The 23,311-nt window shown below is 32.5% G+C and overlaps 1 protein-coding gene across 1 annotated transcript; it reads left to right on the top strand.

Annotated features, from left to right (window-relative positions):
• Positions 1–6,143: 6,143 nt before the first annotated feature.
• On the top strand, positions 6,144–19,245 carry LOC134684992 (actin-like). Its single transcript, XM_063544320.1, has 3 exons — positions 6,144–6,419; positions 7,573–8,317; positions 18,291–19,245. The coding sequence occupies exons 1-3, from the start codon at positions 6,294–6,296 to the stop codon at positions 19,025–19,027; spliced, it is 1,608 nt and encodes a 535-aa protein (XP_063400390.1). The 5' UTR covers positions 6,144–6,293; the 3' UTR covers positions 19,028–19,245.
• Positions 19,246–23,311: the final 4,066 nt, after the last annotated feature.

Below are 23,311 nucleotides of genomic sequence, written 5' to 3'. Positions count from 1 at the left end.
ATGAAATAGTTTCACCTTCATTACAAATATTACGATGCGACTGCGAATTATCAATTGTATCGAGAAGAAACTAAAGGAATTACTTGAAAACAATAATACATTAGAAGTCTATGTGTGTGTGTTAAGTTTTACTATAAACTTATTATCAATATCAATAGCCATCAACCAATGAAGTAATGGTAAATCGACTTTCATATTTAACATCTATTTTGAATTTTAATGTGACACATTTCTAGTATTGATATTTTTCTGGTAACGTGATCATACATGGATAAGTTTCAGTCTATGGAAGGTGCGATACGATAAAAACTTTTCTTATATCAATGAGCGATATTGTCTAATATCAATTGTAAACTTGCAGACATTTCATGCGGAAAATGTTGTTTTTGGCAACGAAAAATTAAGAAAATACTAACTTTTAAACTTATTGTTCAAATATAAACAACAATTGTGTCTAAATATACATTCAGAAGTTAGCTAGAAGCTAAAGTTTATGTCCGTGTAAAATTTGAAGTGCTGTGTTTTTCTTATATACATAAATACGCCATGCGATACTTTTAAAATATCAATGCGATACTTTTAAAATATCAATGCGATACTTTTAAAATATCAATATTAGTATTTATTAGTATTAATATTTGACTGCTGTACCCATATTTTTACAATTTTACCCATTATGTCAGTTTTGTTAATGTAGCGTTGTAAATATGACAGAATTTGATGAGACTGTCATACACGTGAAAGGTTTAGCGCTATAAAACCAGGTTCAATCCACCATTTTTAAATATAAAAATGCCAGTACCGATGGGGTTTAATAAACAATGTCGTAATAAAATAGATAAGTATTTAATTATTGTTCACATACTATATAACATTAATTTTTAGCAATTTTATAATGAACGCACCGAAATAATATATATATGATATGCTCGCAATGCACGCATGTAAGACTTTCTTTATTGATAACAATGAAACTAACTTGTGACAAAGATGAATCATACTGTTCTCGTTCAGATTGATTCGACAAAATCTGACCTATACTTTTGAATCTCCTTTTTTTATACAAATTAGACCGTTGGTTTTCCTGTTTGAATGGTTTAACACTAGTATTTTTTTTGTTCCTATATAGCGTGGTGTTCGCTATGAGCCAAGGCTCCGTGTTTAAGGCCCTACTTTGATCTATAATGGTTTACTTGATACAAATCATTATACTTTGTGGAAAGTTGTCTCATTCGAAATCATGCACCATATTCTTATATCTATAAATCTTTAAAATATCCCCTTATAAATAACTGCTTTCCAGACCTCCAAAAATGTCATTTGGGTGCTGCATCTTTTGTACAGTGCAATATAAACTAGCACACTTCTAAAGCTTTAACGATAACAACAGTTATGATGGTACAAGAACGATTACGTCAATAAAAATACCAAATAAACAGCACTGAAAGATATTATTTATAATTCTAGTATGACGTGCTTCTTTCGCTTTGTAAACAACACTGTGACAAAATTCTCGATAGATCTATACTAAGCGCAGACTCAGAGGTATACATAATAACTTCCCGCGTAAATCTACATGCATTGGAACCTATTTGCCGATTTTATTGTTTTAAAAAGTGCAATTAAAAAAAAACCTGTAAATCTTATTCACATGCATAATAAAAAGAGAAATCAACAGAATAAAATTCAAATATCACGGCCCAATCCATGTGTAAATTTCCAACAATCTATGGCTTCCCTGAATTATTTCTTAAATATAGAAAAGATGTACACACATTTGGATTCGAGCGTCACTGATGAGTCTTTTGTACACGAAACGCGCGTTTGGCGTATATACAAAATTTAGTCCTAATATCTATGATGAGTTTATTTCTGACGTCAACAGACATTTACATCTTATTCTATATTTGTTTTCTAAACATTTGTTTTTAGTATTCATTGTAGAAAAGAATTTATAACAAGCGATACGGATTGTTATTTTGCACTAAGAAATGTTAGCGTATTTATACGATCGGTTACTAGTCAAAAACTAAGGTCAAATCTCTGGCAAGAATACAGCGGAATGTTCTCGCGGTGGTCGCGATGTAAAAACATTAACGGTACCAATTTTCCTGCACCAGATGCGCATTTCGACAATACATGTCTCTCAGGGATGCTCTAAGCCAAAATATTTGAAATCCAAAGCTTATATAAAAGATGAGGATCTATAATCCAAAAATTCCAAAAAGTATAGTCAAATCCGTGAAAGGAATCAGAGCTTTGCATGAGGGAGATACATTCCATAATTTATCATAATTTCTAAAAATTTGTTACAGAAAGTTTAAATAACACACAAAATCCGTATTTACATGCCAGTACCGAAGTACTGGCTACTGGGCTGGTGATACCCCCGGGAACTAACAGTCCACCAGCAGAAACATTGACCCAGTGGTAGTAATAACATTAAAGGTCCTAATTTTCATGCACCAGATGCGCATTTCGACAATGCAGTGTCTTCAGTGATGCTCGTTGCCAAAATATTTGAAATCCAAAGCTTATATAAAAGATGAGCTATAATCCAAAAGGTCCAAAAAGTATAGCTAAATCCGTAAATAGGCGTCCAGGTTGATAATAAATACATTTTCTGTTTCACAAGATTTTTGATTTTCGTTCGATCTGAAGTTGTTCAATCTATCATCTGAGGCTACTCAGTTGGTATTTTCAAAGTTCGGGACATCAGCATTTGAACATTTTAATTTGTTTTGAATGTTTATTTTACCATTTGGATATTCATTGTTATTTGGAGCTGTATTGGATAAGATTGTTAGAATGAATGTTTTTTTTTCTTTTAAGTAATGATATTTTTTTTATTTCGATATTACCCATGTGAATAGGCTATAGGAGTCTGACCTCAAGGGCGGATTCAGCCGTTTCTAAAAGGGGGGTTTCAAACCAAGAATAAAGAGAGTTCAACCATATGTCCCCATTCAAATGCATTGATCGGCCAAAAAATGGGTTTCAAACCCCCGGACCCCCCTACAAAACAATAGACTGAACTGGTTGTTAACACTTCCAACGAACAGTAGGGTCAAGCAACATTTTCGAAAAGATAAGTCCATGTAAGCGTTAATTTTGTTGCAGAAACGAAATTTTAGTGATATTGATCCTAAAACATTTAGCCGGTCATGAACTAAGATTGTGAACTATGTTTGCGGTTTTCTTGACATTCCTTGTGACGTTTCCTCGTATTCGTTTTATATTAGAAAACTACAGCAGTTATATTAGAAAAATATCGCATTCATAAATTTTTGATATTAAAAAAGTAGCGCTATGATATAAGACAAACATCGCATTGATATTAGACAATATAGCAGAAACTTTGACTTATAGGTGATTTTGGCTTAGTAAACAATTGAATTCATTCGTTTTTGATGCGTTTTGTTTTTTGATTTTGCCATGTGATTATGGACTTTCCAAATTGATTTTCCTCTGAGTTCAGTATTTTTGTGATTTTACTTTTTTCATTTCAATTGCATTCCACTGAATTTGCTACATGATTTTCATTGAATGTGTTCACCTACAAATGATAAATCGTGCAATTATGTTTCATTTATTCAACAATTTAATTTTCTCGTTTAAATACACATTGCTTGTTATTAAATAAATTAATTCATGGAAATTATACAGCAGACGTATGTCGTGTTAAATGTCATCCTGTTTTAAGAAAAGAATCATTACTTTATACCGAGAAATCTTCGTTCCTTCATAAAAATGTAAACATTCGTCTGAGATTTCCCACAATGCAACTCGTTGATATAAGACAATATCGCTCATTGATATAAGAAAAGTTTTTATCGTATCGCACCTTCCATAGACTGAGTTTGATTAATTATACTAGTAATGATATACTTAGTATCACATATCTCTAGGTCTGTCATTTATATTAACTGACTGCCACGTTCACAGTCTATGGAACGTGCCATACGATAAAAACTTTTCTTATATCAATGAGCGATATTGTCTTATATCAACGAGTTGCATTGTGGGAAATCTCAGACGAATGTTTACATTTTTATGAAGGAACGAAGATTGTACCATCATAATCTGTCGTTATCGTTAAAGCTTTAGAAGTGTGCTAATTTATATTGCACTTACAAGAGATTCAGCACCCAAATGACGTTTTAGGAGGTCTGGAAAGCAGTTATTTATAAGGGGATATTTTAAAGATTTATAGATATAAACGATTGTGCATGCTTTCGAATGAGACAACTTTCCACAAAGTATAATGATTTGTTTCAAGTAAACCATTATAGATCAAAGTAGGGCATTAAACACGGAGCCTTGGCTCACAGCGAACACCACGCTATATAGGAACAAAAAAAATATACTAGTGTTAAACCATTCAAACAGGAAAACCAACGGTCTAATTTGTATAAAAAAGGAGATTCAAAAGTATAGGTCAGATTTTGTCGAATCAATCTGAATGAGAACAGTATGATTCATCTTTGTCACAAGTTAGTTTCATTGTTATCAATAAAGAAAGTCTTACATGCGTGCATTGCGAGCATATCAGATATATATTATTTCGGTGCGTTCATTATAAAATTAATAAAAATTAATAGAATTAATGTTAAATAGTATGTGAACAATAATTAGATACTTAGCTTTTTTATTACGACATTGTTTATTAAACCCCATCGGTACTGGCATTTGTATATTTGAAAATAGTGGATTGAACCTGGTTTTATAGCGCTAAACCTCTCACGTGTATGACAGTCTCATCAAATTCTGTCATATTTGCAATGTTACGTTAACAAAACTGACATAATGGGTAAAATTGTAAAACTATGTGTACAGTAATCAAATATTAATACTAATAAATACTAATATTGATATTTTAAAAGTATCGCATTGATATTTTAAAAGTATCGCATGGCGTATTTATGTATATAAGAAAAACACAGCACTTCAAATTTTACACGGACATAAACTTTAGCTTCTAGCTAACTTCTGAATGTATATTTAGACTCAATTGTTGTTTATATTTGAACAATAAGTTTAAAAGTAAGTATTTTCTTAATTTTTCGTTGCCAAAAACAACATTTTTCGCATGAAATGTCTGCATGTTTACAATTGATATTAGACAATATCGCTTATTGATATAAGAAAAGTTTTTATCGTATCGCACCTTCCATAGACTGGTTCAAAGATCTTCCTTTTCACATAAACAGCTTTATCTTCATAATCTTGTTAAATAATCTTGATGTTTATAGAATAAGAAGAAATATAACATTGATGTATTAAAAAGATTTCAAAATGTAATACGGAAATTATACATTCTTTTGTTTAAACCTTTTAACATACATGTATACTACGTCATTTTCTCAGTAAAATACAATCTTACATCTATATTTAAACACATCGTATTTCATGTATATTTTCCTTATGTATTACCCATTTTTTTAAATGACCACGTTGCAATTTGTTGAGGCTCATCTTCAGTAGATAAGGTTGTAGATATTGGCTATTGCTGGCGGTTGAGTTAAAACCAAAGACTTGAAAATTAACTGAACATATTTGTTTATAGCTAATTCGTCTTTCCTTTTCTAAATGTTTATTGATCAGATATCTGATGTTATAATTTTATAACAAGAAACACGATATGTTCTCTCTGAGATGATATCTAGGGAAAACGAAACGTTAAATTTGCACATATAAAGTCCAACCGTGTTTTTCTTTAACGTAACTAAAGCAATTACAAGTAAAGGATATAAAGAATTTACAGGGAATTGATAGAAAAGAACCGGATTTTAAAAGGAAAACATTGCTTGGTTGATTTGTGTCACCATATATCCGTAAACTATACATGTTATATCACTTCTTTGTACAGCAATTACAAAAAATGTCTCATATTGATATATAACAATGCGTGCACCTTCATCATAAACATGTTTTAAAAAATGCAGTCACCATAATCAGATTTGAAAAGTTTGAAGAAAAAAACTTTTTCATATTTTACACCTGATGGTTTAACACAAAATAAACGATCATTATGAATATTTTTGAAATAGATAAATTTATGCTTCAAAGAACATGACGTTTAAACCAGCGTATAAACTAAAAGCTTTTTCTTTATATTTCTGAAAAAATATTATTCATATCTTATCACCATATATGGTAATATATCGCTTTCGTAAAAAGGTACAAAGAAGAGGAAGACCGGTTAATAAAACTAATGTGAAATATAAAGTCTTCCCAGTCAATTGTTGTGACAGTTATAGAAAGGTTGTTACAAGGTAAAGAATAAATCTGAAATGGACGATGAAGATGTAGCAGCTTTGGTAATTGACAATGGATCAGGAATGTGTAAAGCTGGATTTGCAGGAGATGATGCTCCAAGAGCTGTTTTTCCATCAATTGTTGGAAGACCCAGACATCAGGTTTGTTCACATTTAAAGTTTTTATGAAACTATACAACGTATCGATATTTAGTCCAATCCGAAAAAAATCTCATTTACTGAGACAACTTCCTAGTTTGGAAAAGATTTGAAAAACAACAAAGGTCATCAGTACAATTGGGAAACATTTTAGAACGCGACCATTTTGTAATTTTGATTCACTAATTTATGTAACAAAAATGTTATTTTTTTTAAGTTAGCCATGGTTAGAAAAATTTAAGCATAACACATTGTTTAAATAGGGCCTCAGATAGCTTCAACTTCATGAAAAAAATTGTGTAATTTTAGAAAGAATTTTGGGATCTCAATGATTTTCAACTTTGTACTTGTTTGACTTTATAACTATTTTGGATTTGAGCGTCACTGATGAGTCTTAAGTAGACGTAACGCGCGTCTGGAGTATTAAACCATAGTCCTGGTACCTTTGATAACTTTTTATTCAGATTTAGAATCAAAAGTAATCAGGTGTTTTGAGTAGACCTTGTCTATATTTATTCATTCAAATTGCCTTGTTAGACAATGAAATGCAAAATTATGCTGTGTTTTTGTTTTAAATTTATTCAACACCATATATTTCAAATTCTGCGGCTCATCATTGCCACAAATCGACAAGATTATTGAAGAAAATGTGTTTTAGTCACGCCCACGTATACCTTCGTTTAAACACGTCGTTCATTTAGGCTCATATTTTGGTTTGTTTTAATCAATTATTGTTTGTCATCGATCTTACATGTAAACGTTGCTACCAAAAATGTAAAATCGAGTCTCTTAGCATACGTAAAATAAACATAATCGAAACTGGTTATAAATTGTATAATCAGTTCTTCATAAGTTAATATTACAGTCGTATCAAATTATACAATGCATGTTGAGAGCACTGCAAGTCTCCAAGATCGACCGTATATATCCTTTGGAGAGGACAGCTATCAGTGCATATAAATATGCATGCCGAAAAAATAACCAATATTAACGTAAAATTTACGTTCTCACCTTAGCAAAATAAACACGAAGGTGGAATTTGTAAGTTTTTTTGATGTGTCATTCTGTACGTGTACTAGATCAATGTTAAATTAATTCGACAAAATTTGATTCATTTAATACAAGTGATATTGATCAGGACTTTTGTGGTTTTCAGGGTGTAATGGTTGGTATGGGACAAAAAGACAGTTACGTCGGAGACGAAGCCCAAAGCAAAAGAGGAATCCTTACACTGAAATACCCTATTGAACATGGAATTGTCACAAACTGGGATGATATGGAGAAAATCTGGCATCACACCTTCTACAACGAACTTCGTGTTGCACCAGAAGAACACCCCGTTTTACTGACAGAAGCTCCACTCAACCCTAAAGCCAACAGAGAAAAAATGACCCAGATCATGTTTGAAACGTTCAACTCCCCAGCTATGTACGTTGCTATTCAGGCCGTTTTGTCTTTATATGCTTCTGGTCGTACAACTGGTATTGTGTTGGATTCTGGTGATGGTGTATCCCACACTGTACCCATCTACGAAGGTTATGCCCTTCCTCATGCTATTATGAGGTTAGATCTTGCCGGACGGGACCTCACAGACTATCTGATGAAAATTCTAACAGAACGTGGATATTCTTTCACGACAACAGCCGAAAGAGAAATCGTAAGAGACATTAAAGAAAAATTGTGCTATGTAGCATTAGACTTCGAGCAAGAAATGCAAACAGCTGCATCATCATCATCATTAGAGAAAAGTTATGAATTACCTGACGGACAGGTTATTACAATCGGAAATGAAAGATTCAGATGTCCAGAGGCCATGTTACAACCCTCCTTTTTGGGCATGGAATCCTCAGGTTTACATGAAACAACTTACAACAGTATCATGAAGTGTGATGTTGATATCCGTAAAGACTTGTACGCTAATACCGTATTATCTGGTGGTTCAACCATGTATCCAGGTATTGCCGATCGTATACAGAAAGAAATTACAGCACTAGCTCCACCAACAATGAAAATCAAAATTATTGCTCCACCAGAAAGGAAATATTCCGTCTGGATTGGTGGTTCCATCTTGGCCTCACTCTCAACCTTTCAACAGATGTGGATCAGCAAACAGGAATATGACGAATCTGGTCCGTCCATCGTCCACAGAAAGTGCTTTTAAACTTCAATAATATTTGCTCAAAACACCAACTATTTGTTATAATACATGTGTTCGCCTTAATATAATTCTTCGGTTGCATTCAACTATTTTTGTACTATTTTAATAAAAGTCTTCGGATTACTAATCTTATCTCAGTGAAACACTTTTGATGTGTTCTATAATATATATCTGTTGTTGTTTGGTTTAAAAAAAATCATATGAGATTCAAGCAAATAATTTTTCATCCAACACGAGCGATTTGTCTACATAAGAATCAAAAGTTTAAACCAAACACGAAAACGAATGATTTGAATATGCATTTCGAGATAGTTTTTTCCTTTCCTCTGTTCCAATAAATACTTATAATACAGTGTTTGTATATATGTCATGTTAAACGTAATGATATTTCCTAACGCGGTTTTTCTTTTATATACTTCTCTCCTTTTAGATACCAGAAGGACAACAAGGTTTGCATGTATTAGCGTCACATAGATGCATTGAATAGTGGTATATTACTGTTGCCTTATTAATACCAATATCAGTTGTTTTATCAGAGGTTTTTGATATTTATTGTTTTTGGTATGTTGAATATTATTCTCATATAATTTGTAATTTGTCTACTTTCTCTTTTCTTAATTTGGTATCGACTCTCATATTCCTTTATTTTAGTTGGTTTGATATACTTTACATTGCAGTCGTCGCTTCCAGAAAGTAAGACCAATCACAAGTCGTTGAGATTCTAGTATTACATTGCAGAATAGGAATATGAGGAATATACTTAAGAATTCCTCTTTTTTTTGACATTTTGACTGCGTCATGATATTTTCTTAGATTTTTAAAATAGTAAGGCTTTACACTTAAAGAATAGAGTATCTTACCTGTATTTGGCACAACTTTCAGGAATTTTGAACCTCAATGCTCTTCAACATCGAGCTTTCGAAAAAGAAATGGCACTTTTATGGCAAAACACGAGACAAGACCAAAAGACAAACATCATATTTAACAGAGTGGAATCGAGAATTGACATATAGACTATTGGAAATCATTGAAATAAAGACTGTCTGCTTAAATGTAAATTTGACAAAACCAAATCTTTGTCGATGAAAAATAAATGCGGCATTTTAATTAATCACCTTCAGTATATTTTGTATGAAATAAGTGTGATTTTTCTCAAAGTAAGAATTTTGATGACCTTACATAGTTATCAAAGGTACCAGGATTATAATTTAGTACGCCAGACGCGTGTTTCGTCTACATAAGACTCATTAGTGACGCTCATATCAAAATATTTATAAGGCCAAACAAGTATAAAGTTGAAGAGCATTGAGGATCAAAAATTCCAAAAAGTTGTGCCAAATACGGCTAAGGTAATCTATGCCTGGGATAAGAAAATCCTTATTTTTTTTTCGAAAAATGCAAAGTTTTGTAAGCAGGAAATTTATAACTAAATTACCACATTATTGATATTTATCATGTCAACACCGAAGTGTACTGGGCTGGTGATGCCCACGGGGACGAAACGTCCACCAGCAGTGGCATCGACCCAGTGGTGTAAATAGTTATCAAAGGTACCAGGATTATAATTTAGTACGCTAGACGCGCGTTTCGTCTACATAAGACTCATCAGTGACGCTAATCTCAACATATTTATAAAGCCAAACAAGTATAAAGTTGAATTGAAGAGCATTGAGAATCCCAAATTCCAAAAAGATGTGCCAAATACGGCTAAGGTAATTTATGACTGGGATAAGAAGATCCTTAGTATTTTCGAAAAATTCAAAGTTTTGTAAGCAGGAAATTTATAAAAAAAAAATGACCACATTATTGATATTCATCATGCCAACACTTCAACAAAGGATTTATATATTTCTCATTTAAGTGAAAAAAGCCTCTGTAAGATTTTGATTCATAGATATGTAAATACGAAATAGTTTGTGAATATAAAGACTAGACGACTATCAATGTATTTGTGCTTCTACAGATCTACAGATCTAACATCAGGAAGCATTTCTGTGGTGACTGAGATATGGGTCGTTTCATTTTGTTTCATGACACGTACAGCCAGCTACAGAATATGCATTTGGTTCCCTCACTTTGAAATATATGTTGTTTTTTTTAGATAAAAAAGTATTTTTGAAGAGATTAATTTTGGATTTAAGTTTGACTTCAATTCTGCCATATATAACACATGTGACCACCACAGATAGTATATGAAGCATAGCGGTTAACAAAATAACATATCATATTTTATACGTTTGATTCGGTGAATTGATTTACCAAGTTTAATAATGCAAAAGTTATTAAAATCGATAGAGCACAGAAATTTGAATAATTTTTCACCAGTTTATTACCCTTTTGTCAATGAACATACGTGTTGATTTGTACAGGTACAACATAATTATAAGATACTGAAGAAAAATAAAACTGCTGACGTTGACATAAACTGTTGAACAAAAAGAACCAGCCAGAGAAAAAAAATGACCTTCTTTAATGGGAAATGCTTAGAAAAGTGTAATATAACTTTTGACTTATATCTAGCTTCAAACTAATATATCAAAATTTTACAACATCTAATATCGTCTAACGACTTGAAGTAAATACCTCAATATTTACATGTATCATGTCAAAATTCTTTCTACGACTTTACTGATAGACGTCCTGTTTAGGGAACAGTATATGGGTGTTTGTTTATAAATTAAATAATAAAATTGATAATGGAAATGGGGAATATAAATGTTTTAATAGACATCAGAAGATTTGGTATGAGTGTCATTGATACAACTCTCCATCCAAGTCACAATTTATTAAAAGTTAAGATTCATATCTCAAAGGACGGCCTTTTTAAACACCTATCTTTATATTATTAAATTCACGAATATTTGTCATAATGGCGACATAATAAAGTTAATGCATATTATTGCTTCCTTGTTAAATTCACCAGTTATTCTGTCAATGTAAAAGTACATTTGTAACTTAAGGTCAAGGAACAGTAAATGGGCTATGTCGCAGATTTTGCTAAAAATTTGAATACAACCTTGGCTCGTTGACCTACAACTAAAAATGAAAAAAAATAATACATTTATCTCTTTTATGATCTGAAAAATTGCAGATTGATTTCTTTTAATATGGGTGAATATTTGTATAGAAAGCACATAAAATCGTCGAAAAACCTTCTAAAATTTGTCTTAAAATCGCCAAATCTCTAATTCTACTCCATAGATTTTTCTTTCATCAGTAATATTTCAAATGATAATTGAGATAAATGCAATATTTTTTCGATTTTCAGTTGAAGTTCTTTGAGTCAGAGTTGTATGCCAAATTTTACTGAAATCTGTGACATAGGCCATTTACTGTAACTTGACCTTAAACATCTGACAATTAAGAAATTATACGAATACCGTGATTATGATCATGATAAAACTGTTTCGTTAGTGTCTACATTTGAAAACTTTTAAGAACTATGAAAATAACGTCACAGCTGTATTATTATTGATTTATTATTAAAATAAAATCTACCATTCATTCAAAAAATGTTTAATATTGAAGTCTCTGCAGTAAAAAAAAAAATAACGATATAGCATACGCTTATCTTTAACATTTGTTTTGTTTATTGAAAACAAAAATGAAAAACGATGGTTCACTGACAAACTGTATAAATACTTTACTAACAAACTGTATAAATACTTTACTAACAAACTGTATAAATACTTTACTAACAAACTGTATAAATACTTTACTAACAAACTGTATAAATACTTTACTAACAAACTGTATAAATACTTTACTAACAAACTGTATAAATACTTTACTAACAAACTGTATAAATACTTTACTAACAAACTGTATAAATACTTTACTAACAAACTGTATAAATACGTCACTAACAAACTGTATAAATACGTCACTAACAAACTGTATAAATACTTTACTAACAGACTGTATAAATACGTCACTAACAAACTGTATAAATACGTGCGTATTTATGAACTAAGTATGAGCTCATAATAAATATTCAATATGTAAAAGAAATGCATCGATAACCATGACGGATGATTTAAACAGGTTCAATGGTCTATTGAACTATAAACTTTTACAATACTCGTATGCAAAAGATTCATTCAAAATTGCCATATATGGTAACAAATAGCTTGCTATCCCAAGATGCAAAGATGAAAAAAGACAGGTGAACGAAAGTAGGGTAAATTCTAAAATCGACACAGTCGATCTCTGTGATAGGACAAGAAAGGTTGCAAAAAATAATTTGAAAAATCGAAACAAATCTCATCAATTTCAAAATGTGTGACGAAGACGTAGCAGCTTTGGTAATTGACAATGGATCAGGAATGTGTAAAGCTGGATTTGCAGGAGATGATGCTCCAAGAGCTGTATTTCCATCAATTGTTGGAAGACCCAGACATCAGGTTTGTTAAAGCATTTTTAACTTAATATTAGAAAAGATAATGACCTTATTCACTTTTAGCGTCAAGTTGATATTATAAATGAGTTAATACAGATTGCAATAACTTTGCTGCACAGGACATAGCAAAGAAATTGTATGACATAGTTATAATTTAGTTCATATATAATGCAGTTCTGTGATTATCGTTACCGGTGCCCATATTTGATGATGATTTATACTGAAATAGTTATCAAAAGTACCAGGATTATAATTTAGTACGCCAGACGCACGTTTCGTCTACATAAGACTCATCAGTGACGCTCAGTTCAAAATATTTATAAAGCCAAACAAGTTCAAAGTTGAAGAGCATTGAGGACCCAAAATTCCAAAAAGTTGTGTCAAATACGGCTAAGGTAATCTATGCCTGGGATAAAAAAAATCCTTAGTTTTTCGAATAATTAATAGTTTTGTAACAGGAAGTTTTAAACAAATGACAATATAATTGCCTGGTGATACCCTCAGGGACGAAACGTACACCAGCAGTGGAATCGACCCAGTGGTGTAAATAGTTATCAAAGTTACCAGGATTATAATTTAGTACGCCAGACGCGCGTTTTGTCTAGAATAGAACTGGCCATGTCCACAAATATATCTTAACTTTAGGGATACAAAATATCTTTGCCAATGGTATGTATATATATGCTTAAAATTTTTAATTGTTTATTTCAATTTTGTTCTGATAGATCACTCATGCAAGAGTTACGACCTCAACATTAGCTTTATTGCACCTTTTGCAGGTATAAATATTCAAAACGCTTAACGATGCACATAGTGTAACAGACACTAATGTTAGATCATAATTTTATGAATAACAAAATGCAAAAAGTAAAATCACAAAAATACCGAACTCAGAGGAAAATCAATTTCGAAAGTCCATAATCACATGGCAAAATCAAAAAACAAAACGCATCCAAAACGAATGGACAAGAACTGTCATATTCCTGACTTGGTACAGGCATTTTCAAATGTAGAAAATGGTGGATGAAACCTGGTTCTATAGCGCTAACCCTCTCACTTTAATAACAGTCTCATCAAATTCCGCTACATTTACATGATGCGTTAAATAAACAGTCACAATTAATAAAATAGTCAAAATATGGGTACATCAGTCATCATCGTATAACAATTTAACAGGACACAAAAACATCTACTATATACGAACACATGGATTGATTTGAGTGTCTGACGTCAGAAAAATTATATACGTCACATAAATTTGTCGTTCAATGTGCATACAAAAGTTCAAAAGTACCAGGATTATAAACAATTTTAAAATTTACATAGGCAATGAACGCATACAGGGTTAATAAATCAAAAGTATGTAAGAATAATTACAGAAATAGACCAAGATTCAAACTAGTCCAAAAGTTATACATAGAATTTATGAGAATCCAAAACTTTTTAGAGGGAACAATTTAACAGGACACAAAAACCTATCTACGAACACATGGATTGATTTGAGTGTCTGACGTCAGAAAAATTATATACGTCACATAAATTTGTCGTTCAATGTGCATACAAACAATTTAAAAATTTACATAGGCAATGTACGCATACAGGGTTAAAAAATCAAAAGTATGTAAGAATAAATTACAGAAATAGACCGAGATTCAAACTAGTCCAAAAGTTATACATAGAATTTATGAGAATCCAAAACTTTTAAAAGGAACAATTTAAACACATGGATTGATTCGAGTGTCTAACGTCAGAAAAATTATATACGTCACATAAATTTGTCGTTCAATGTGTACAAACAATTTTAAAATTGTCATAGGCAATGTACGTATACAGGGTTAAAAATCAAAAGTATGTAAGAATAAATTACAGAAATAGACCGAGATTCAAACTAGTCCAAAAGTTATACATAGAATTTATGAGAATCCAAATATTGAATGAATACTTTATTTGCAAGAAGCATATACATGCTATGGCAAACGAAAATATATACAATATATGACAAACAAAAGACAGCAGAGAACAGTAGTTACAGAGTATACAATAATATTATGACAATATATGCGATCTAATTTTCCAAGCTGCATTTAAATAGTTTCATAGTTTTAAATATTGTTAATTCCACTACGCCATTGATTGATTTTGACGTTTGTGGTTCAACGTATATAGTAATTCATAATAGAAATATATCATAATGACATATTATAGACAAATATCATATTGACGGGATCTTTTAAAGTACAGAGTTACGTTATAAGCACAAAAGAAATACAAAGAGTCACATATACAAAACAAATCACCAAAAAATGAAAGCCAATACAAACACATTGACGATATGTATAAGTACCGAGCCACGTCAAACGGATATCACATAAAACCATTCAACAGTAAAAGTAATCTTAATAATAGAACAAAAACAAATAAAAGAACAATAAAACATGTTGTTAAGATGATACACAACATCAGTACGTAGAATCTATACATCAAGACCATCGTGTATTATTTGAGAAGTTGATACGGAATATTTATCAACAAGGTCTTGGTACCTTCCGATGAACTTTTTTAGAAAAAGGACGAGACGTTCTTTGACATACCCCTGGTTCATCAACTTTCTACTCAGACACTGATGACGTTTTACAAAGTCTGAGTAGGAGCTGCAAGCTCTAGAATATCGAATAAGTTGAGAAATATATATCCCATACGCAGGTGAAGTTGGTATATTGCTACTAATAGATATAGGAAGATGTGGTGTGAGTGCCAATGAGACAACTCTCCATCCAAATAACAATTTAAAAATTAAACCATTATAGGTTAAAGTACGGCCTTCAACACGGAGCCTTGGCTCACACCGAACAACAAGCTATAAAGGGCCCCAAAATTACTAGTGTAAAACCATTCAAACGGGAAAACCAACGGTCTAATCTATATAAACAAAACGAAAAACGAGAAACACGTATATATTACATAAACAAACGACAACTACTGTACATCAGATTCCTGACTTAGGACAGGTGCAAACATTTGCAGCGGGATTAAACGTTTTAATGGGCCCAAACCTTCTCCCTTTTTCTGAAACAATAGCATAACATCACAACATATAAAAACATACGATAAAATATCAATTAGCAGACTTAACTCAATCAAAAAACGTATGATTACACAAAGAACGAATAAATTTGATCTGCGATATCTGAATACAAATACTAAGGTGGGGGAAATTTATAATTTCGAAATTAAAATCGTCTCGTTTGTCATAGATTCTGGTACTGAGATGACTGTGTAAGTCAAATTCGAGATATAAGTCTAAAAATGAGGCGGAGGAAGCCGTGTCTGTTGTTTCTTTAATCTCGAGTTCTGCGGGATATATTAATGGAACCCAATCAGAAAAGTTCGGATTGTTTAAGGAAAGAACATCATCAATATATCTGAAAGTGAAATTAAATAATCTGGCTTCTTTGATCCTCTTGTTTTTGACAAGTGTCTGGAGGAACTCCGATTCATATGAAAATAAGAAGAGGTCGGCAAGAAGAGGCGCACAGTTTGTTCCCATAGGAATGCCGACAACTTGTTGGAACAGTCTACCTCCAAACTCAACAAATATGTTGTCGATAAGAAACTCCAGCATACTGACTACTTGTTCTTCTGTGTAGCATGATTTACCTTTTTGTTTGTCACTATTAACGAAATATGCTTTATGAAATCCCAAAGTAATAAATTTATAGCGTATGCTATCATTTTTATGTTGAAAGGCATTGTGGATAATTTCTTTTAGGCGATTTTTCAATTTTACATGGGGAATGGTGGTATACAGGGTTGAAAAATCAAAAGTTTTGATGGAACTTATTTCAGAAAGAGACCGAGATTTGAAATTGTCTAGAAGTTCTTTAGAATTTTTAAGAATCCACATATGGTTAATACCACTACGCGAGTAAACAGTTTCACAGTATTTCTGAAGACCCTCTTTCACTGCGGACAGAATCTTAGTCAATCTAATAGACAATTCTTTAGTGGAACATGAAGATGAGCCAGCAATATACCGTTGTTTGTACGGAATTTTATGAAGCTTTGGTATCCAATACAAACAAGGTAAGTCCTCCGATTTGGTGTTCAATGTAATGTTTATTGAAGCCATGAAGGACTTATGATTTGCTAAAATCTCATCCTTGTCAAATGATATGTCTTTGTATGTGGGATTACTTGAGTGTTCCGTTATACCTAATTCTTTTACAAGACATTCGTAGTAATACGATTTACATACAAAGACAATATTATTTGAAACTTTGTCCGCAGGAACAACAACATACTTATCATGAAGAGTTGATAGACATTTCATGACCTCTTTGTCTCTGAAAACGGACTTTGGTCGATCGTTCACACAGTTTTTCAACTTGTGAATGCGACGTTTTATCAGAGACCTGATAGTTTTAACCCATTCTGACAAAGTGTCCAGTTCAACTTCTTCTCACAATGTGCATACTTTTTTAATGGGTGACCATGTGAGACAGTGGCAATAATTACGCTTTGCTACCGACCGTCTAAATCATGGATTTGTTTTACTAAGAATTATCAACAATTGTATAATACTAAATAGATATCTCTATGCAGTATCTTAACGATAGCGCCATTTGCAATTTACAAATTATATAGGGATAACTGCACATGTTTTCAAGAGGGAATATGCAATAGCTTAAAGAAACCATTTAATGGCATATCAATATTCATGTTTGAAACTGAGCTGGGTTTTGTTGTGTTTAGTGCAGTATCGTTTGTTGGTCTTTTAACTTGCCTTGGCATTATTTCGACTTATATGATTGAGAGTCCCTAAGGTATATTTTGACTTTCTTAAAGTTGGCATCAAGTTACACGTTGAATTTCTAAATTTCAACATTGACACGAAAGTAAAATGGTATATACCTGTCATTTGTTGGTAAAATATGATTGTAATAAAAACTATTATTTTGAGTTAATTGGTCTGGATGCATGACACACCCGATAAATAACACTTGACATTGGATGCAATTAGTATTGATGTGGACTTATTGTGTTTTTCAGGGTGTAATGGTTGGTATGGGACAGAAAGACAGCTATGTCGGTGATGAAGCTCAAAGCAAAAGAGGAATCCTTACACTAAAATACCCGATTGAACATGGAATAGTAACGAATTGGGACGATATGGAGAAAATCTGGCATCACACTTTCTATAATGAACTTCGTGTTGCACCAGAAGAACACCCCGTTTTACTGACAGAGGCTCCACTGAACCCTAAGGCCAACAGAGAAAAGATGACCCAGATTATGTTCGAAACTTTCAACTCCCCAGCTATGTACGTTGCTATTCAAGCCGTTTTGTCTTTATACGCTTCTGGTCGTACAACTGGTATTGTGATGGACTCTGGTGATGGTGTATCCCACACTGTACCCATCTACGAGGGTTATGCCCTTCCTCATGCTATTATGAGGTTGGATCTTGCCGGACGTGACCTTACAGACTATTTGATGAAAATACTGACTGAACGTGGATATTCTTTCACAACCACAGCCGAAAGAGAAATCGTTAGAGACATTAAAGAAAAATTGTGCTATGTAGCATTAGACTTTGAACAAGAAATGTCCACAGCTGCATCATCATCATCATTAGAGAAAAGCTACGAATTACCTGACGGACAAGTTATCACAATCGGCAATGAAAGATTCAGGTGTCCAGAGGCCATGTTTCAACCATCTTTCTTAGGAATGGAATCATCAGGTATCCATGAAACAACATTCAACAGTATCATGAAATGTGATGTCGATATTCGTAAAGACTTGTATGCTAATACCGTATTATCTGGTGGTTCAACCATGTATCCAGGTATTGCTGACCGTATGCAGAAAGAAATAACAGCGCTTGCTCCACCAACAATGAAAATCAAGATAATTGCTCCACCAGAAAGGAAATATTCCGTATGGATTGGTGGTTCCATCTTGGCATCACTTTCCACCTTTCAACAGATGTGGATCAGCAAACAGGAATACGACGAGGCAGGTCCATCCATCGTTCACAGAAAATGCTTTTAAACGTCAACAAATCGTTCTCCAAACTAAGTTTTATTGTGTCAATATGTTGTGCCGAAGACAGCATATTCTTGAGTCAAGGTTTAAATGCTTCACTGTGATTATCTTTAATTTTTGTAAAGATCCATGATTACGCAGAAACCAAAACCCGATGCTTAATCCAAATCATTTATACTGCTTTAATGTTCGTTCTTGAACACAAATAAAACTGTTGAATTGCATTTGGTGTGTCTTATAATATATATGTATTATTGCTTTAATTGAAGGTTGGCAAGTGCCATTCAATTACAATCTCACAAGGTGCTAGTAATATACAAAACGTGTTTTTTTTTATTTCTATAGTCTTTGTAATTATGAGAATCAAAACACCTAGTATTTTCTTTGAATTTATTCTACTAATGTTGATAATTCATCTCAGTTAAAGAGAAATGAAAATATTTGCTTTCTATGAAAAATGTTTAAAAAAAGACAATAACACATCCAACCGTGATAAAAGTTTGTAAATGGTCACAATAGTTTTTTCATTATTGTTTTAAAACAAAACTGTTTTCGTCTATCTGTTGTATAAGTACGCAAGCAACATGAAATTCATAGAGATTAATATATGGCCTTTTCCATATCAGCCTGTGTATCATCCCGAGACCCCATATCAGCCCGAGACGGGGTCGAGGTGCTGATATGGGTCGAGGGATGATACCCAGGCTGATATAGAAAAGACCATCTATTAATCTCTTTATCATATATTTCCGACAATACATTTATGTAAGGCAAATAAAGAAATGCAATAACTAAAACAATCAAAAACTTTATTAAGAAGTTAAAATATGAATCAAATATACTATAATTGTCCAAAAACAGCATCGCTGCTACCTCCATATATATTTATGGTAACATTTCCTAAAGAGGCATTTTTAAACATTGGAAATTTGAAAGAGTTTTATGATCATTATTACTCCATGTTTGTTGTACTATAAAATGATTCATACTTGTTAATGGCATTTTGTTAGCAAGTACTAAAATATCCCCACAAAAGTTCCCGTAAATGTCGACGTCGTTTAAAAAAATATCTGACGTCACAATGGAAAAGAAAACAACCGATACCGGAAACAGCGGAAGTAACTTGCAAGAGATGCACTAATATGGGTTTTGTGCACGAGATGTACCTGATATTGGACGGATGGGAAATTATGGCTTGTGTACTTCCGCTCATTACACAAAAGCATATATACAAAAGCTATCATATCAATGCCAAGTATATGATAAATGTTATTGTTTGACAAAAGATATGAAATACATTACATGTAACAGGTGTGTATCGATCTACAAATAACAAAAAAATTAGTAAGAAGATACAATGCATTGCAGATGTAATTAAACATTATTTATCCATGCAGATGTAAAACTTCTTTTAGTGTAGTGGTATATGTTGCTGTTGGTAAACATCCGTATTTCTTGCCTATTACAATGTATCCCATAACACCTCTATTGAAAATCATCCGCATTTCTTGCCTAGTACAATGTATCCCATAACACCTCTATTGAAAATCATCCGCATTTCTTGCCTAGTACAATGTATCCCATAACACCTCCGTATTTCCTATTTCGTATAATGTATCCCATAATACTTCTGTTGAAAAAAACCGATCCGTATTTCTATATTTGTACAATGTTTACCGCAACACCTCTGTTTGTCAGAAAAACCTTATAACCCCTACTAGTATAAGAATAAGTCTGTATTTTAAAGCCACTGTTGGTCACCATTAGTATTTGTAAGTCGGTACACCTCTGTCCCGCTACTGAAATACGTCAGTAATTGTTGGTCAGTACAACGCATCCTGCTGTAGGAATACATTCGTGTTTGTAATCTATAAAGTCGTTATCTGATTGTTGCTGTACATTTGTGTTTGTTGGTCAGAACACATTTGAACTGCTGTTGGTATGCGTTAGTATTTATTTGTCATTAAACCTTATACCGCTGTTATTATATACATCTGCATTTGTTAGTCAGTAAACTTTTATTCTATCGCTGGTATGCGCCCGTTTTTGTTAGACTGTACAACCTGTTCTGTTTTTGGTAGGCATCCGTTTTTATAAGATTGTACAGATTGTCCTGTTGTTGGTTTAGGTGTCAGACCACCAATTACTCCGTCCAATTTAGAACGTATGTAAAAGTAGACCTACTCTGACACAAAATAGTGCTTTTGATGTCCTTGTTTACTTAAACTAACAAACAAATTTGCAGAAATGAAACTTTTGGTGAAAGATAAATATATCTAGATCATTTTGAGCCAAAATTTACTTGTCTATGAGTTTGCATTAAAAATTGAGGATTAATGCGCTCCATAGTATGCTAATTTTAGATTTCCAGAAAACCAGGTTTTTGTTTTGGAGTACTTCTATTTAAAGGTCAGTTATTTTGTTAGAAGGCTTTAAAGGTATGCTGAAAATTGGCATGTAGAAAGCTGAAACGTGTACAATTCAGGATATACCTGGTTTCTATGAAGTTAAACTTAAGGTAAAATTTTTAGAAAGCTGTGAAAATTGCAAAATTTGGTTGAACAGATAGGGATTTATAATTGGTGGTCTGACACCTATACACCCGTTTTTTTTAGATTATACAACCTGTACTGCTGTTAGTATGCATTAATATTTGTTAGACTGTACAACCTGTTCGGATTTTGTTTTGGTATCCACCAAAATTTGGACAACCTGTCCTGTTGTTTGTATATACCCGTATTTGTTAGACTACAACCTGTCCTGTTGTTAGTATATACCCGTACAGGTTAGGATGTACAACCTGTCCTGTTCTTGGAATGCACCCGTATTTGTTCGACTGTACAACTTCTTCTTTTTTTTATATGCACCCTTTTTGTTAGACCGTACAACCTCTCCTCTTTTGGTATGTAACAGAAAGGTCTCCATGTTAGAAATCTTATACTGCTGTTTTTGTTCACCCGTATTTGTTGGTCAGTACATCGAAGCACTGATTTTTGGATACATGTTTTTGTAACTGTTTCCTGCTTCGGTTTACAACTAAATGTGTTAATCATTTTCAAATATTCAGGTGTATATCTGTATTTGTTGGTAAAACCCCTGTTTTGATGATATAGGTATCCATTAGTGATTTTATTTTATCCTGCTATTGTTACTACGTATTTGTCATTACAATAGCATCTTACTGTTGCTGTACACCTAAATTCGTTTAGAAAACTTAATTATAGTAAATTTTCCTTTATCAATTACACGACAAAAGTTTAAATTAATTCAATGATTGTTCTATATAGCTGACATAAAATAAAATACGCTTTATTTTCTTAACTAAAAAGTAATTGTAATAAAATATTTTTTAAATTAAATTTGAACCAGAAATGTTAGGGTCATATCAAATGCAAGACTTTAGTCAAATTCTATTATTCCTTTCCCTTAAGGAGCACATGAATTAATAACCTTTATTCCTTTCCCTTAAGGAGCACATGAATTAATAACCTTTATTCCTTTCCCTTAAGGAGCACATGAATTAATAACCTTTATTCCTTTCCCTTAAGGAGCACATGAATTAATAACCTTTATTCCTTTCCCTTAAGGAGCACATGAATTAATAACCTTTATTCCTTTCCCTTAAGGAGCACATGAATTAATAACCTTTATTCCTTTCCCTTAAGGAGCACATGAATTAATAACCTTTATTCCTTTCCCTTAAGGAGCACATGAATTAATAACCTTTATTCCTTTCCCTTAAGGAGCACATGAATTAATAACCTTTATTCCTTTCCCTTAAGGAGCACATGAATTAATAACCTTTATTCCTTTCCCTTAAGGAGCACATGAATTAATAACCTTTATTCCTTTCCCTTAAGGAGCACATGAATTAATAACCTTTATTCCTTTCCCTTAAGGAGCACATGAATTAATAACCTTTATTCCTTTCCCTTAAGGAGCACATGAATTAATAACCTTTATTCCTTTCCCTTAGGGAGCACATGAATTAATAACCTTTATTCCTTTCCCTTAAGGAGCACATGAATTAATAACCTTTATTCCTTTCCCTTAAGGAGCACATGAATTAATAACCTTTATTCCTTTCCCTTAAGGAGCACATGAATTAATAACCTTTATTCCTTTCCCTTAAGGAGCACATGAATTAATAACCTTTATTCCTTTCCCTTAAGGAGCACATGAATTAATAACCTTTATTCCTTTCCCTTAGGGAGCACATGAATTAATAACCTTAGCTGTATTAGAGAATACGTTTAGGAATTTTTGGTCCTTAATGCTCTTCAACTTCGT

This window comes from Mytilus trossulus, chromosome 9, assembly GCF_036588685.1.
Source record: "Mytilus trossulus isolate FHL-02 chromosome 9, PNRI_Mtr1.1.1.hap1, whole genome shotgun sequence".
Lineage (NCBI taxonomy): Eukaryota > Metazoa > Mollusca > Bivalvia > Mytilida > Mytilidae > Mytilus > Mytilus trossulus.
Note: the sequence above shows the minus strand (reverse complement) of the source record. Positions and strands in the feature narration are given on the sequence as shown.

Coding starts and splice junctions, on each gene's coding strand:
- LOC134684992 (XM_063544320.1), top strand. CDS start 6,294: ATGGACGATGAAGATGTAGCAGCTTTGGTAATTGACAATGGATCAGGA. Junction 6,420..7,572: donor TTGGAAGACCCAGACATCAG/GTTTGTTCACAT, acceptor TGTGGTTTTCAG/GGTGTAATGGTTGGTATGGG. Junction 8,318..18,290: donor GAAGTGTGATGTTGATATCC/GTAAAGACTTGT, acceptor TCAACTCCCCAG/CTATGTACGTTGCTATTCAA.